At 24.5% G+C, this 15,490-nt stretch overlaps 8 protein-coding genes across 8 annotated transcripts; 5 read left to right on the top strand and 3 right to left on the bottom strand.

The window, feature by feature from the left end:
- Positions 1-1,983: 1,983 nt before the first annotated feature.
- On the top strand, positions 1,984-2,754 carry SRAE_2000336700 (Hypothetical protein; the record flags this gene model as incomplete). The annotated part of the gene is made up of 3 exons (XM_024654552.1): positions 1,984-2,515; positions 2,564-2,650; positions 2,702-2,754. The coding sequence occupies 3 exons, from the start codon at positions 1,984-1,986 to the stop codon at positions 2,752-2,754; spliced, it is 672 nt and encodes a 223-aa protein (XP_024507912.1).
- Positions 2,755-3,080: 326 nt separating this feature from the next.
- SRAE_2000336600 (Tafazzin) lies at positions 3,081-4,009 on the top strand (the record flags this gene model as incomplete). Its single annotated transcript, XM_024654550.1, has 4 exons — positions 3,081-3,228; positions 3,268-3,387; positions 3,434-3,530; positions 3,574-4,009. The coding sequence occupies 4 exons, from the start codon at positions 3,081-3,083 to the stop codon at positions 4,007-4,009; spliced, it is 801 nt and encodes a 266-aa protein (XP_024507911.1).
- Positions 4,010-4,012: 3 nt separating this feature from the next.
- SRAE_2000336500 (Hypothetical protein) lies at positions 4,013-5,071 on the bottom strand (the record flags this gene model as incomplete). The annotated part of the gene is made up of 1 exon (XM_024654549.1): positions 4,013-5,071. One exon carries the CDS (start codon positions 5,069-5,071, stop codon positions 4,013-4,015), a length of 1,059 nt encoding a protein of 352 aa, XP_024507910.1.
- A 711-nt stretch (positions 5,072-5,782) lies between these two features.
- On the top strand, positions 5,783-7,150 carry SRAE_2000336400 (Hypothetical protein; the record flags this gene model as incomplete). The annotated part of the gene is made up of 2 exons (XM_024654548.1): positions 5,783-5,865; positions 5,905-7,150. The coding sequence occupies 2 exons, from the start codon at positions 5,783-5,785 to the stop codon at positions 7,148-7,150; spliced, it is 1,329 nt and encodes a 442-aa protein (XP_024507909.1).
- A 340-nt stretch (positions 7,151-7,490) lies between these two features.
- SRAE_2000336300 (Discs large homolog 1-like protein) lies at positions 7,491-9,846 on the top strand (the record flags this gene model as incomplete). Its single annotated transcript, XM_024654547.1, has 2 exons — positions 7,491-7,650; positions 7,688-9,846. The coding sequence occupies 2 exons, from the start codon at positions 7,491-7,493 to the stop codon at positions 9,844-9,846; spliced, it is 2,319 nt and encodes a 772-aa protein (XP_024507908.1).
- Positions 9,847-10,905: 1,059 nt separating this feature from the next.
- On the bottom strand, positions 10,906-11,748 carry SRAE_2000336200 (MADF domain-containing protein; the record flags this gene model as incomplete). The annotated part of the gene is made up of 1 exon (XM_024654546.1): positions 10,906-11,748. One exon carries the CDS (start codon positions 11,746-11,748, stop codon positions 10,906-10,908), a length of 843 nt encoding a protein of 280 aa, XP_024507907.1.
- Positions 11,749-11,774: 26 nt separating this feature from the next.
- On the bottom strand, positions 11,775-13,976 carry SRAE_2000336100 (Lethal (2) 09851; the record flags this gene model as incomplete). Its single annotated transcript, XM_024654545.1, has 4 exons — positions 11,775-11,778; positions 12,048-12,233; positions 12,621-13,743; positions 13,784-13,976. The coding sequence occupies 4 exons, from the start codon at positions 13,974-13,976 to the stop codon at positions 11,775-11,777; spliced, it is 1,506 nt and encodes a 501-aa protein (XP_024507906.1).
- A 171-nt stretch (positions 13,977-14,147) lies between these two features.
- SRAE_2000336000 (28S ribosomal protein S35, mitochondrial) lies at positions 14,148-15,138 on the top strand (the record flags this gene model as incomplete). The annotated part of the gene is made up of 3 exons (XM_024654544.1): positions 14,148-14,264; positions 14,304-14,673; positions 14,735-15,138. 3 exons carry the CDS (start codon positions 14,148-14,150, stop codon positions 15,136-15,138), a joined length of 891 nt encoding a protein of 296 aa, XP_024507905.1.
- Positions 15,139-15,490: the final 352 nt, after the last annotated feature.

The following is a 15,490-nucleotide window of genomic DNA, read 5'->3' as shown; positions in this document are numbered from 1 at the left end:
ATACACTAAAAACAAGAAATATTTTGTATCTACACTTGTTCTTCTTTCTTTATGTTAGAATTTTTTTTTTTGAAATCAACTTTAAAATTACATCCGATTGTTTCATTTTTTTTTTTATCTCAAAATTTAATATTCATCATATTTATTGTGTATTAACATGAAATTATTTTTATCCTTTTAAAATTGATGTTTTATAGATACAAAATATTATTGAAAGGATAACAGTATAAAAGATATAATTTAATTTACAATTTGTATAAAAATTATTATAATCATGAAAGTTACAAACATTTATTATATTTTGGATTTAAATAAACTTTCTTAACTACATTTTCAACATATTTTATTACTTAAATACTATTGTAAACATAAATAAAACAACTAGAATGATTACTTATATTATTACTACTAGATGAGAAAATAAGAAGTTTAATATAGATGTTCCAACAATCAAATAAAGTTTTAATTTTTGTTAAAAGTATTTTTTTTCCTTTAAAGTTTAAAGATTATATAATTAAAATTTGTCAAATCTTAAATATTAATAAAAAAGTCCAAATTTTACTATTAATTTTTTCATAAAATTATTATAAAAATTTCTATAAACAATTTTCTTTTTGTACCAATTTTAAAGTATTTGACTATTCCAATTTAATTTTTAAGAACAAAATTTATAGTCATTTATTTCTATTAATACTAAAATGTAAAATTTTTAAATTATGATAATTTTTAAACATTTAATTATTCATCTGGCAAATTAAATTCTTACTTTAACTCTCCTTTTTAATTCTCTTTTCATATTATAAGAAATTAATAAATAAGGGATTAAAAATGAATAAAATGTCACAGTATTTTCTAAACTAAATGTAAACTTTTTAAATTTAAATTTTCATTTTCTTTTAAATAATACATAAGTTAAATAATATTAAAATATAAATAATAACAATTGTAATTAAGTATTATTTTTTTATGATAAATTTTACTTTTGTCACTACATTTTTTTTATATAGCCATTTCAAATAACTTTTTTTTTTTTTAATTTAGTCATCTGAATTATGACATCATTTTTTTTTGTGAAACATTGGTTAATTATATTAAATGTTATAATTTAAAAAAAAAATTTTTTTCTAATCATAAAATATTTTACTTAAAAATCTTTTTATCACATAAACATTAAAAATTATCTCTTGTGAATAAGATATTATCATATCCAATTACGTATATCAATCAACCCTTCATTTATATATTAGTTTTTCGTTACTATTTTATTTATTAAGTATTTAAATTGAAAAATGACCAAATTACAAGATATGTATTAAGTTTTTGAATGATGCTTTATAAAATATGACAAAATTAAACATTTCAAAATATCTAATTATATTTTGTTTATATTTTGATATTTATATAATAATTTTTATATTAGAAAAAATAAGTAGTAAATATTTATTTTTGATTAAATAAATGGCAAATAAATACACATTCATTACTTAACAGTATCACTTATTTTAGTGATGCATGAATTATAGTAAAGTTTTTCTTCAAAGATCCATTTATTCTCACTCAATGCTACTTGATTGAAATGATGAAGAGATAAAGAGATTGAGACAGTCATTGTCATGGTCGCCATTGTATATATATATATATATATCTGTATAAATTCATCTATATATATATATAACATATACACATAAATGTATTTTGGGGACTGCTCATTAGTGGAAGAGTAGGGTTACTGAATTTATCATAGAACTCTTTTACTTTTATTCTTTTATCTGTTCTTTCTTTTAAACTTGTTATTGTATATTTTTAATAAAGATTATTTTAATTCTTCTTATAAGCAATGTTACTTTTAAAATTAACAAAAATAATCTTATGAAATATATTAAAATGCTTAAAACTTCGTTTTTAAAGTCATCTTTTTTTTAATATTCACTACAATAATTTATTATCATTCTTTTAGATTTCATTCCTTTTTTATTAACAACAATGTCTTCTACCGATATTTTAGTTGAAGAAACCCGCGATCATACTGACAACATTGTTATTCTTGAAGAAGATCTTATCAGTAATTCTGGGGGACTTAATGAAGAAAACAATACTTTAGAAAACATTCAAGATAATCCTAAGGAAGATGGTTTTGATTTTGTCGTTGATGAAAATGAGTTAGTTCCTGAAGAACCACTTCATGAAGTAGTTCATGATGAAGAAGTCGAGGATGATGTGGAAGATGGTGTTGTTGAAGGAGCTGTAACTGTTATGAATGTTAATGGTGAAGAGGGTATGCCAAAAGATGTTATTGTTTCAAAAGTAGTTAAGCCAACCGAAACACAAAAGACAGTTAATGAAGAGGATGAAAAAGTAAAAAGACCTGCCGATTTTCCTGCGTATGAAGAAATTAGAAAGGCAAAAGATATGGAAAATGAAGATCCACGGGCTACATATGTTAGAGACCCAGAGGTTGTTAAATCAGGAGAACCTGATGAAGATGACTGGGCAAGAAAACATTCCAAATCTGGAAGTAAGTTTTTTTTATTATATGTAGAAAAATGAATAAAAAAAATTTCAGAGAAAGTCAATGATCTAATTGCACGTTTTAACAATGGCGCTGTTTTCCATGGTGAAAAAGACAACAATAGATCAGCTTACAAGTCAGGTATTTTTTTTCTTTATCATTTTTAAAAATCTAAATTATTTTTTTTTTTAGATTATGGAGTTGGCAAAGGCCAAGGTCATATTAGACAATCTGTCTTCCAATAGAATAAAATATATATTTTATTATATAACTGACCATCAACTTCAATTAAAAATTTATTGTATTACTTTCCAATATATGTCATATATACCCAATATTAACAAATAAAAATTAATTTACTTTAACTTCTGTTTTTTTTTTGTTGGTGTTTATTGTACTTGAAAAAAAAAAACTTATTTATTAATATAGACTGTCTTCTTAATAGTTATCATTTTATAAGATTTTACCCAAATGGGCATATCTCCAATTATCTGTATGAGAGGTTTTTTGGTACTTTTGTTCTGGTTGTGATCTGTACATTAACTGATAGCATTTAACAGACTATATAATAATGAAATTGAAAGATATTCAACCACCAAATATATCTCAATTTAAATATCCTTGGCCTTTTCCCCTAAAGGAATCTTTTTTTTTTAAATTAAAAACTAGATTAGTAACAACAGCAGTTTTCTCCTTATCCAAATTATTATTTATCAGAGGTAAGTTTCTATAAGTTGAAATAGTTTAATATTTATTAGATATTAATAAGCTTCAAGTTTTTGGAAAGGAGAAATTTTTAAAATGTTTAGAAGATAAAAGTAAACCATTGATAACTATGTCTAATCATAGATGTAATATTGATGATCCATTAATGTGGTGTATGTTAATTTATTTTTCTTATATTGTGCATAATTCATTTTTTAGCTTTTTTAACATTTCCTGAATATTTTAGAAATGCTGCTAGATTTCGGTTTATATTAGCTGCTTCAAATATTTGTTTTACAAATCCATTATATACAAAGTAACTAAAATAATAATTATTTTTGATGTAAAACAGTATTTAGATTTTTTTCAGCGGGTAGATGCGTTCCATGTGTTCGTGGTGAAGGTGTATTCCAAAAAGGAGTTGATTTTTCTATTGATAAATTAAATGAAAAAGAGTGGATTCATATTTTTCCAGAAGGAAAGGTAGAAACAAGACCTATACGAATAAAATGGGGTATTGGGAGGATGGTAGATGAATGTAAAGAACCACCAACAATTATTCCTATTTGGATAAATGGTATGGATAAGGTATGGCCAAGTACCAAACCATTTTATCCACGTTTTGGAAAAACAGTTAAAGTAATAATTGGTGATCCAATAGATTCATCAATATATATTAATAAAATTCCATCTGATTTAAAAAAAATTGAAAGAAGAAAAATATTAACTGATATGTTACAGGAGAAATTACTTTCAGCAGGAAATGCTTCATTAGGAATAGAACCAAAATTTTAAGTCTTAAATAGGAAATACGTGATTAGATTTGATAAATAGTTTTTTTAAATAATTAAATGTTAAAAATTTTGGTCTTAAATTTTTTACCAGAACAAACAATGCTATTGTTGTAGTAATTAAGTTTACATCATTCATATATGGTTTTATCATTCCCGCTATCAATTTCCAACTTATGTCTGGATCTTCATCTTTATAAGAAATAAAAATTTGCTCCACAATACATTGAAAAATGTTATTAATAATATCAATAAAAACATAGATTGTTATACGGATACCAAATTGTCGTTTAAGGTCTTCTCTTTTATTATTTATATTACCATTACTGACACTACTTTTCATACAATACATTCTCCAGTATGTTAGAATTATTAATACAATTGCCAATGACACTGAAATATACATCACATAGCGATATAGTGATATCGTCTTATCAAAATAACCATCTTTGACAACGTACGTGCAATTAACAAATAAAATTGATCTATTATCATTATATTTCATGTAATTTAAGTTATATTCAAAGGGGGCCTTGCATTTTTCAAAACGAAGAAGAGCTAAAATAAAAGCTGGTAAAACAACAGTTATTATTCCATAAGTAGAAGTAGTTTCTATATAGAAAATTCCATTTACTGGAAACCAAACTGTAACAAATCTAATTGTTGTCATATAACAACATTGTGTTAACTGAACAATACTAAAAAAGTTTGTTAAATTACTTATAAACGTAAACATTATTACTAAAACGTTTTGGTCTTCATTTTTCATATTAACCAATGAATCTACTAATGGAACATAATATTTGATGAATCTTATAGTGAAATATAGAAGTGCTGTTATAACATCAGAAATCTTACCAAAAACAATAATTTTGAAAAGACTAGATTTGTATTCTTTAGAATAACTCCAACTTAATGCAATTTTTATAATAAAATAAAATATAATTGGACATGCTATTAAAAGAATCAAGATATGAATGACCAATTCATATTTTGCAACTTCAGGAAATAGTATCTTTATTTTTAATTGTTTTTGTATTGTAGGAAGCAAAAGTGGAATCGTCATTATAGTTAAAGGCAAACAAACAGTTATAATTATTTTTTTTTTCGTACATTAGCATGGCAAAAGAGTTAGAATATTAATTATTATTGAAATGTAAAAGTGATAGTAAACTTAAATGATTTATTAATTGCTGCTTTATCATCAACAACAGTAATATGAAATTATCATATTAATATAAAAAATGTTATAGCTAATTATAAATCATATTTTTTTTAAAATCCATCATATATATAATAGATATAGGTTTTTTTTTAAATAAATTTTATTATCATATAAATTTAATACATGAGTAAAGTAAAAAAAGTAACATTTTTACTGTTAAAAATAATTTAAACAAATTGTAAATGAATTTTTACTTTTTTTTATCACATAGTAAATTTAAAATTTTTATAGTTTATTTGATATTATCCATAAAAAAATTAACCAAACATTTTTTTAAGATATAATTTATGCATTCACATTAAAATAATAAATCATTTTTTTAAAAAAATGATAGGAATGTTTACAATGTTTATGTTATATGATTATATTTATATAAATTATCCATATTTAGTTATGTATAAAAAAAATGTTGAATTTTTATAAGTTACAGTAAATAATAATGAAGATAAGCATAAATTTTTCTTATACGGAATTACAAACATTTTACCAAAAGGCGTACTATTTTGATATTGTTATTTATTTTGTACCTTTAATTACTTTTCTTCAAAAATAATGGGGAATTCAAAAGTAGATGGTTCTGTACTTTTCCATCAAATTACTAAGGAATTAGGTGAAGTAAAAGAAAAATGTGATGTGTAAGTTTAATTTTTTTTTTCCAAATAATAAATATTTAGACAACCAAATGATGATATTATTGTAAATAAATGCACAGGAGTGTTGCTAGATCTTTTGTTAAATTCTACTGATTCACTAGATGATCTAAATACAATTTTTGATGTTGCTAGAAAATTATACTTGGAGCATATCGTAAAATTTTCAATCTTTCCTCATAAATTAATGCAAACTTTGTTCTCATTAACACAACCCAATAAATGGAAAAATTTTTTTCCCGCAATAAGATATGTCTTCTCTATGAAATATAATGGTTTAAATACAAGAATTGCAACTCAAATAGCTGTATCAATATTTAATTTAATGGAATCTAAAATTCGTTACACTAATGATCCAGAGTTTCTTCAAGATTTAAATGTTTTGGAGATTGAAATTTTAGGAATGGGACATGAAAGTATGATTAATAAACGAAATGATGTTTATAAAAGTTTAGCAAATTTTGTTGAATTTTCATCAAATATGAAAGATGATGATATACTTGGAAGTTCAAAAGATTCATCCATGAATAACTTTGAGGATGATGATGGTGGTTCAGATGATGGTGAAATTGTTGAAGAAGATAATGTATTTACTCAACTTGGAATTGTTTTACGAGCTCCTAAATCATATAGAAAATTTTTGGAGGAAGATTATTTAAAAGTTGTGAGTTATCTTAATGATCCATACAAAATTTCACAAAAAGACATGATTGAAGAATATTGCAATGTAGTAAGATCATTTTTAGGAAAGTTAAATTCAATTAAATGTGATCGTTTTTATGGAGAAAATTGTGATGTTGATCAAATTTATAGAAATACAAGCCTTCTTTATACAGGTGTAGATTTTAGGTTTAAAAAATTTGCCAATCCACTGTTTCGTCTAGTATTTTTTGGTCAGTTAAAAATTTTAAATAATTATTTAAATGGTACTTATGAATCTGATGATTGTAAAACTAAAGAATTTGAGGAGTGTAAAACTAGAGAATCTGGGGATTGTAAACTTAAAGAATCTGATGCAGAAAAATTATCAAATTTAGAAGATGTTTTGACACAATTTATGAAAAATTTACTTGAAGATATGGGTGATTCACATATAGATGATACATACAATAGTATTATGAATCATATTGATAATGAAAAATTATTTTTTGCTATTAAAAATAGAAAAAAAGCAAAAATTGAGGGGAGTGTTGAAGATGAGGATACTCTTGAAGAATGGCCAAGAATTAATGAATGTTTTAATATTCTTAAAATGTTGGAAGATAAATAATTAACTTCATAAAGTGTATAATTTTTTTTTTGTATTATATTTATATATATTGTTAAATACATTAAAATGAGTTTTTTGATTAATTACTTTAAATATATCTTGTTAAGTAATTTATTAAAATAGTTAAGGAGGTTGTATATTATTATTATAATTATTATTCAAAGTGTAAAAACATCAAAGATGTAAGTTATTTTGTTTAAGCATCGATTAATATATTTTAATGGCAAGTAGACTAATTATTGCTAAACTTTACACAATTTTATTGATCTGATTAATATTATAATTTAGTTAAGTAGATGGGATTTCTTTGAAAAGACTTTAAAATTTTTAAATTGTATCTATGGTTTTTAATTATAAAAAAGTAGTACATCTTTCAGAAGTGTATAAAGTTTTAAATGAACTTGAAAAATTTCAATCTATTAACAAAAATGTTGAACTTAATTTTGCTATTGAAAAATTAACGAAAAAATTTAGGAAAAATCTTATAAAAGCATTAATAGGTAATTTATAATGTTTAAATTATTAATATTATTTTAGATATAAATGATTTATATAATGGTACTTTAATGAATAATGAAAAAACATATCATCAAAAGGTTGATGAAGCAAATTTTGTTACATTAAATCTATTTAAAGAAAATATAGAAGAAGAAAAAATAGAACACATTGTTTTTGAGAAAGGTCAAACGGGTTTAGGTTTATCAATCACTGGAGGACTTGATCAACCAATTGCTCCAAATGATTCACATATTTATGTTACAAATATTACACCTGATGGAGCTGTGGCAAATGATGGAAGAATGGAGGTATTTGATATAATATTAAAAGTAAATAATATTGATATAACTTCTGTACCTCATAGTGTTGCTGTAAAAGCTTTAAAGGATTCAGGAAATATTGTAAAATTAGATGTAAAGAAAAATAATAATTTTAATAATAAAAAAAATCAAATCATGAATATATCTGAATCATTAATAAATGGTAGTAAAAAAGAAGAAAGAATAAAAAAAGTTGTATTTCATAAATCTTCTGAAGGTTTAGGTTTTTCAATTACTGGAGGAATAGGAAATGAACATATTCCTGGAGATAATGGTATATATATTACAAGAATTATAGAAGGTGGAGCAGCTTCTCTTGATGGAAGAATAAAAGTAGGTGATAAAATTATTTCTGTTGATGGTGTATCATTACAAAATGTTTCACATGATTTTGCTGTCAAAACATTAAAATCAACAGGAAATAAAGTTACCTTACGATATTGCAGTAATAATTCTCTTGTTACACAAAGTTATAACAGTTGTTCAACAGAAAATAATCAACCAAGATCTTTAACATTGATAAAAAATAATCAAGGACTTGGTTTTAATATTGTTGGTGGAGAAGATGGTGAACCTATATTTATATCTCATGTATTACCAGGAGGAGTTGCTGATCAATCTGGAGGACATATCCAAAAAGGTGATGTTCTTTTAGAGGTTAATGGAATATCTTTAGAACATTCTTCTCATTCAGAAGCAGCACAAACATTAAAAAATTCTTTAAATCCAGTTAATTTAACTCTTCAATATAGACCAAATGAATATGAAGCATTTGAAAAAAAATTAGAACAACTTCGAAATGATATGATTTTAGTTGGAAATAATAGTAAATATTTAGAAGAAATAGTATCAGAAGGTGAAGTGTTTGTAAAAGCTTTGTTTGATAATGACTTTTCTTCCCCTCAAAATAGAATGCTTCCTTTTCAGTATGGTGATATTTTACATTTAATTAGTGTCAATGAAAATGATGATTGGTGGTCTGCTGAAAAAGTTAATTTTTCTGGTGAAAGTATATCTGAAAAAGGTTTAATTCCATCAAAAAAAAAAGTTGAAAAAAAAGAAAAACAAAGAAGAAGAAAAGAATTTAATAATAATAAAAAAATGAATTATAATTTAGAAGTAAAAAAAAAGTTTTCTAAGGATTCATATTGGAAAGAGGTTAGACGTCATAGAGAAGATTATACAGGTACAGATTTTACAACAACAGAAGATGATAGTGATAGTGATAGATATTCTCTAACACAAAATGAAACCATTTTTACTTATCAAACAGTTAAATTGCACCATATAACATATAAACGACCAGTTGTCATTCTTGGAATATTAAAAGATCGTATAATTGATGAATTAGTAACAAAATATTCAGATAATTTTGCACTTTCAATTCCTCATACATCACGCCTCCCACGAGAAAATGAAGTAGATGGAAAAGACTATTATTTTGTTAGTAAAGAACAAATGGAACGTGATGTTAAGAGTAATAATATTTTTATTGAAGCTGGACAATTTCAAAATAATCTTTATGGTACTAGTATAGCATCAATAATAGATGTTGCAAATACTGGTAAACATTGTATTTTAGATGTCAGTGGAAATGCAATTAAAAGACTTGAAACACAAGCAAATATACATCCAATTGCTATATTTGTTAGACCAAAAAATTTCTATCAATTAATAGAATGGGATGTTTCTTTATTAGAAGAGGATGCTAAAGAAATATATAAAAGAATATTAAAAATTGAAAAGACATTCAAAGATCATTTTACAACAATTATTACAGGCCCTTCTTTTGATAATATTTTAGAAAAAATTAAAGAAGTTATTTATTATAACTCACAGTCATATGCCTGGATACCAACTAAAAACATTAAATTTTAATTAAAAATTTTATCTATTAATGCAAATAAATATCATGATATATTATATAAATAAATTTGCAAAATTACAGTATATTAACCAATGGGATTTATGTAAAAATTTCCATTTATAGCAAATATTAATGTAATTTGATTTTTCTTATCATATAAGAATGTAAAATTATTAGTTTTTAGAATCTTTTTTTTTCTCCATATTCATAGTTTAACTTTGTTTACATTAAAATTTTTATTTTTATTTAGTTGCCTTAACAAAATTTTAACTTTTGTTATTATTCTTCTTCCACAATCAATTTTGAATTAGAATATATATTTAATTTTTAATTTAAAGAATGTATTAATGATCCTTGGAAGAAAAAGTTTTGTATCATTTTTTTAATTTTATAAGTATCATCAATTGATTTAATTCTTTAAATAAAATTTAATTTAATTATAAAAAAAAGAGCTAATATATTATGTCAAAAAAAAATTGATAAATATAATTGCTTCTTTACGATTTCTGAAGATAATTAATATCTTGAAATTGTTTTGTAATTGCCACTTAATGTTACATATGTCATTGAATCAGTAAAAATTAAAACAATTTCGGTATTTATAAAAAAATAATTAAAAATTAAAAATCATAAATATTAACTGTTTTTTTTATAATTTAAAATTTTAGTATACTAATTTTATTTTTTATTAAAAAATATTTTAATAAATTTTTTTTTTATTTTATTTATTATAGTAGTCAACAAAAATTAGAAAAAATATTATTACTTGTACATTTTCAAAATATTTACATTATTATAAATAACAAAGACATTTTTTACCAATAAGATTTCTTAAACAGAATTTTGTTTTAAGCGGTAAGAAATATAAATTTTTATTTATATAACAAATGAAATTTATTTTAATAAAATATTCAACAATTATTTATTTTTTAATAATTTTTTGGATTTATGAGAGCAACAAAATATGATATATATTTACAACTTTCCATTTATTTATTTTTTACATTTAAAAATTTATTTTCATCTTTTTTCTATTTTCAAAACAAATACAGAGTAGAACATTTATTGGACTAAATATTTTTTGTATTGTATTTAACTTCTATAAGTTTACTATAGGCATTTTTCAGCATTTCAGAACAAAATTCATCAGCACTTTTAGGATCTCTTTCATATATTTGAGTTAAGATACTTGTAACAAGATTAGAAACATGATGAATGGATGAATTATTACTTGGACCCGCCAAGGAAACCATTGCTGTAGTAATGCTAGGAGGTGTACTAACATTAGAACGGATGTTTGTGATTGCTGAGAGATCATTCGAACTTTCGTATTGTGATTCAGGAGAAAATTCTTTTTTGTGGATAAGATCTTCTTCTATTCTTGGTTTTTTTTGCTTTGGGGAATTGTAGGCGGAGTCACTGTTGTATAAAAATGAAGTATTACTAGATTCATTTTCTTTTACAGATCTTGATGAAGTTACAAGCCTGAGTAAATTAAAATTTTCATTGGGAAAATCTTTTGATAAATTTGAATTAAAGTCATCTTTTATATTAATTGTTTCATCTGTATGACATCTATCAGCAAAATATCTTTTGGAAGTGCCACTTATTTCATCAAGAAATGCTAATGGTTCCCAGAAATGCCATGTTATAGCGCGAGCAGGTTGACCAGTTTTTTTGCTGTCTTCTCTTTCTTTATCTCTTCGCCTTCTTATTTTAACCCATGTGTCACGTAGATTTTTGAATTCTCTTTTGATTGTCTCCTGAGAGTATTTATGTTCAAAATTTTCAACAATTTCTCTTAATGCTTCATCTCTACTTTTTTGACTATGATATTCAGGATGATTTGTTTTCCATAATACTGTTCTTGATTTGTAACATTCTATTAATTTTAATTTATCTATTTCGAGCATTAAAGAATGTATATAAAAGATAGAATCTAGCTGTAATTATAAAAATATGTTTAAAAAATTGGTATATCTTGATATATATGTAAAATAATAATCTTTTTCAAGTATAGAACAAATCAATTAAAAACTAGTTTTACAAATTTTAAAGATATTAGAAATTATCAATAAAAATTACTATTTAAAAAATAGTATGAAAAAATAATAAAAGAAACAATACAAAGTATTTATTAACTGCTTATTTGGAAGAAATGGCAATATATATTTTAATACTTATATTTTAGTACTTGTATTTTAATACTTACTTATATATTTTAATACTTTGAGGGGGGGAAAAAGAGAGAGAGACTATATGTCTTCTATGACACTGGTGAAATGCGGTTTGAAAGACCCTTTTGCGACACACCGCTTCAAAACATTGTTTATATTGCCGCATCTTAACGTACTGATAAGTGACGCGTGGTGCGCTTCGCAATATTTTCTGTTGTTCCCTGTAAAACAGACAAAGTTATTTTATATATATATATATACTAAACTTAAGCCCCGTTTTACGTGATCAAAATTAATAAATTTAACACGTATAAACAACAGAAGTTTTTACTTTAAATTGCTTCATTTAATATGCTTAAAACAAAAATTCATATTAATTTTTACATCGTTAAGCACACAGTCAAGAAAAAGTATGAAACACTTTTCAATATTATAAGTTATTGCATTATCATATACGTTCTCACATATTCCGTTCATTAGAGAGCAAGAACACTCCAAAATGACCAATATTAAAAAAATTTATTTGAAAAAATATAATACAAATTTAACAATATAATACAACAAACATAATTTAAATATTTGCTGTCCTAAAAATGTTAAATCCTGACGCGCCTGTCGTGATAGCAAGTCCTGGAATTTGTTTATGCCAATGAACTTCTTTTAATTCTTTCTGACCCATATGTATAAACATTAATTGTGGTGGAACAGGAAGAGATTCTTCTTTTTTATCAACATCAATATCTGACTCCATAGCAATATCCCAAATAGTTACTTGATCGTCTTCTCCACTAGCCATAAATGTTGTTGACTCTGTTGGATGCCATTCAAGTGAGGTAATTGGACTTTTATGATACTTAAATTCTGCTAATGATTGCTTATGTTGAAGCATTCGAAGTGACCAAACTTTAATATTTGCATCATCACCACCAGTAACTATTAAAGGCTCATACTTATTCCATGATAAAACATTAATATCTGATGAATGACTATCTTCTACAACACAAACACATCCTTCTTTTCCTGAAATTCTTGAATCCCATAATCTAATAGAACGATCTGATGAAACTGTAACAAAAAGAGATTCCTCAGTAGGAGACCATTCAATGTCTTCAATAGAACTTTTGTGACCTTTGTATGGAGTTGAATTTGTTACAAATTTACCACCTTCATGCATATCTGTGATATAAATTTTTCCATGATTATCAGCAGAAGCTAAAGTACCAAGGCGAATATTATTCCATGCCAATGCATAACCTTCAGTTGTATGTAAAATATTTGAATGAAGAGGTCTTTCCTTATCCATCTTAACATGTTTTGTCTCTGCACCTTCTAAATTTTCAACAGCAGCAATACTATTTTGAAGATTATAAATTTGTACTTTTACTTTTTCATTCCAAACAGCCACAATATTAGATTGTCCTCCTAAACATGTTGATTTTACCCTATTTATACCACCAAAATATGGAATTATGGCTGCATGCATAACAGCATCTTTTTTTCCAAGAGTTTCATTATCATCTTCATCATCAGACAATTCATCATCGTCTTCGTCACCCTCCATAGGAACAGCACTTTTGTTACCGTGAAGATTTGTTAACTTTGCCACAACAATTTCATTTTCTTTAGGTTTTCCAGAATAACTTCCAGCAACAATATAACATGTTTCTGGTATATTCCATCTATTTTCTCCAAGAGTATCTCTGATTATATCAAATGACATACAAGGCTGATCTAAATTTGCAAAATTTTAATAAATTAATTTAATACTTACTGGTTTCAAAAGAATAATAAAGTTTATAGGCACTTGGATCATAATCCCATTCTTCACCCTCTTGAAGACCTTTTTCAATACTTGGTAAATAAACACTCTTTTTTTGTTCTTCATTATCAGAGTCATCTGAACTTTTGGATTCATCCATATCCACATCTTCAATTATATCTTCAGTATTAACATTCTCATTCATGATTACAAGTAATTATTTAAAAAAATAAACAATAATGGGTAAAAAATGTATACCGTAGTTAAAACACATACTGCTCCAAAAAAAATTGTTTTAAGATATATGAAACAGTAACGATTTTCCAAATATCTTTAAAATTAGATAAGAATAGTATATTAATAGTAACTAAAATATATGGTCCGGGCATATAATTTCCTGACTTCATCACGAAGTTTCATTCTCCCTTCAACTAGATTTCAATCATCAGCATCTAATATCAATAGTTTAGATGAGAAGGATTGCAATCAAGATGTAAGTTTTTAATTTTATGATTTTTACTTCTATTTAAAGGAACAAAAAGATGAATTCCGTCCTTGTTTTGTAATTCCCAACCGTAAATTAAGTTCACAGTTGGTTATAGAAAGACTAACTGGAAGATTACGAGGTGAAAAAAAAGTTCAAAGAGATTTTAAAGATCGCTTAGCATTACGTGCTCCAAGAACAGAAGATATGGATGTTAATCAGGATTGGCCAAGTGTGTGGCCTGGGCCAAGATCATTTAATGCTAATTCTGTTCCATTACCTATTCGTATGGGAAGTAGACCAGATGTTTTAAAAAGACCACCATTTAAGAAGGTGGGAAATTTGGAACTTGTAAAAATACCTAATTTTTTACATCTTACTCCAAAAGCTATTGAAAATCATTGTGCTGCAATTAAAAGTAACTTTTTAAAATAATTTGTCTTTTTTTTTTAACTAATTTTTAATTTTTTTTTTTTTAGAATTTTGTACCCCATTTCCTAAAGAATTGATAGAAAATAAATCTTTAATTGAGGAATGTTTTCCACTAGAAGTACAATATTCAGATTATGTTCATCAAGGACCATCTTTGAGAGATCCAAGAGCAAGAAAAGTTACACAAACAGTTTCTCTTAAATCATTAAAATTGTCAGATCATGGTAGAGAAAAAATTATAAGACTTGCTGGAAAGTATTATAATCATGAAACGGATGTTTTAACTCTTGAGATTGATCGTTGTTATACAAGAAAACAAAATCGTGATTATGGTACATATCTAATCACAGTATTGATTAATGAAGCAGAAAAAGTAGAACCTTGGGAAAACTTAAAATCTGATAAAGATGATATGAAAGTTAAATATGAAGATTTTAAACTTGTTGAATAATAAAAAAAAAAAAATTCATCTTTATTCTATATTAAATTTTTTTTTTTATAGGTTTTATATAAAAATGAATTATTTATATATTGTTTTTACTTGTAGTTATTTATGTATGTTAGGTAGGAGTTATCTTAAAAATAAATATTTTATAATATTTTTTATATTTTTGTTTATATATTAATAAAAAGTGTTAATTAATGTTTATTAAATTTATTAATAAATTAATATTCATCAAGGACATGTTTCTCCGGTTTTATACTATGACCTTTTTAAATTTCTTTGTTTAATTTTTATAAATTTTTATTGATAAATATACATTACTTAAATAGCAGTAATATTTAATGAATATAATGATTAC

Source organism: Strongyloides ratti, assembly GCF_001040885.1.
Source record: "Strongyloides ratti genome assembly S_ratti_ED321, chromosome : 2".
NCBI classification, from domain to species: Eukaryota; Metazoa; Nematoda; class Chromadorea; order Rhabditida; family Strongyloididae; genus Strongyloides; species Strongyloides ratti.
The sequence above is the reverse complement of the archived record's forward strand: the minus strand, read 5'-3'. Positions and strand labels throughout refer to the sequence as shown.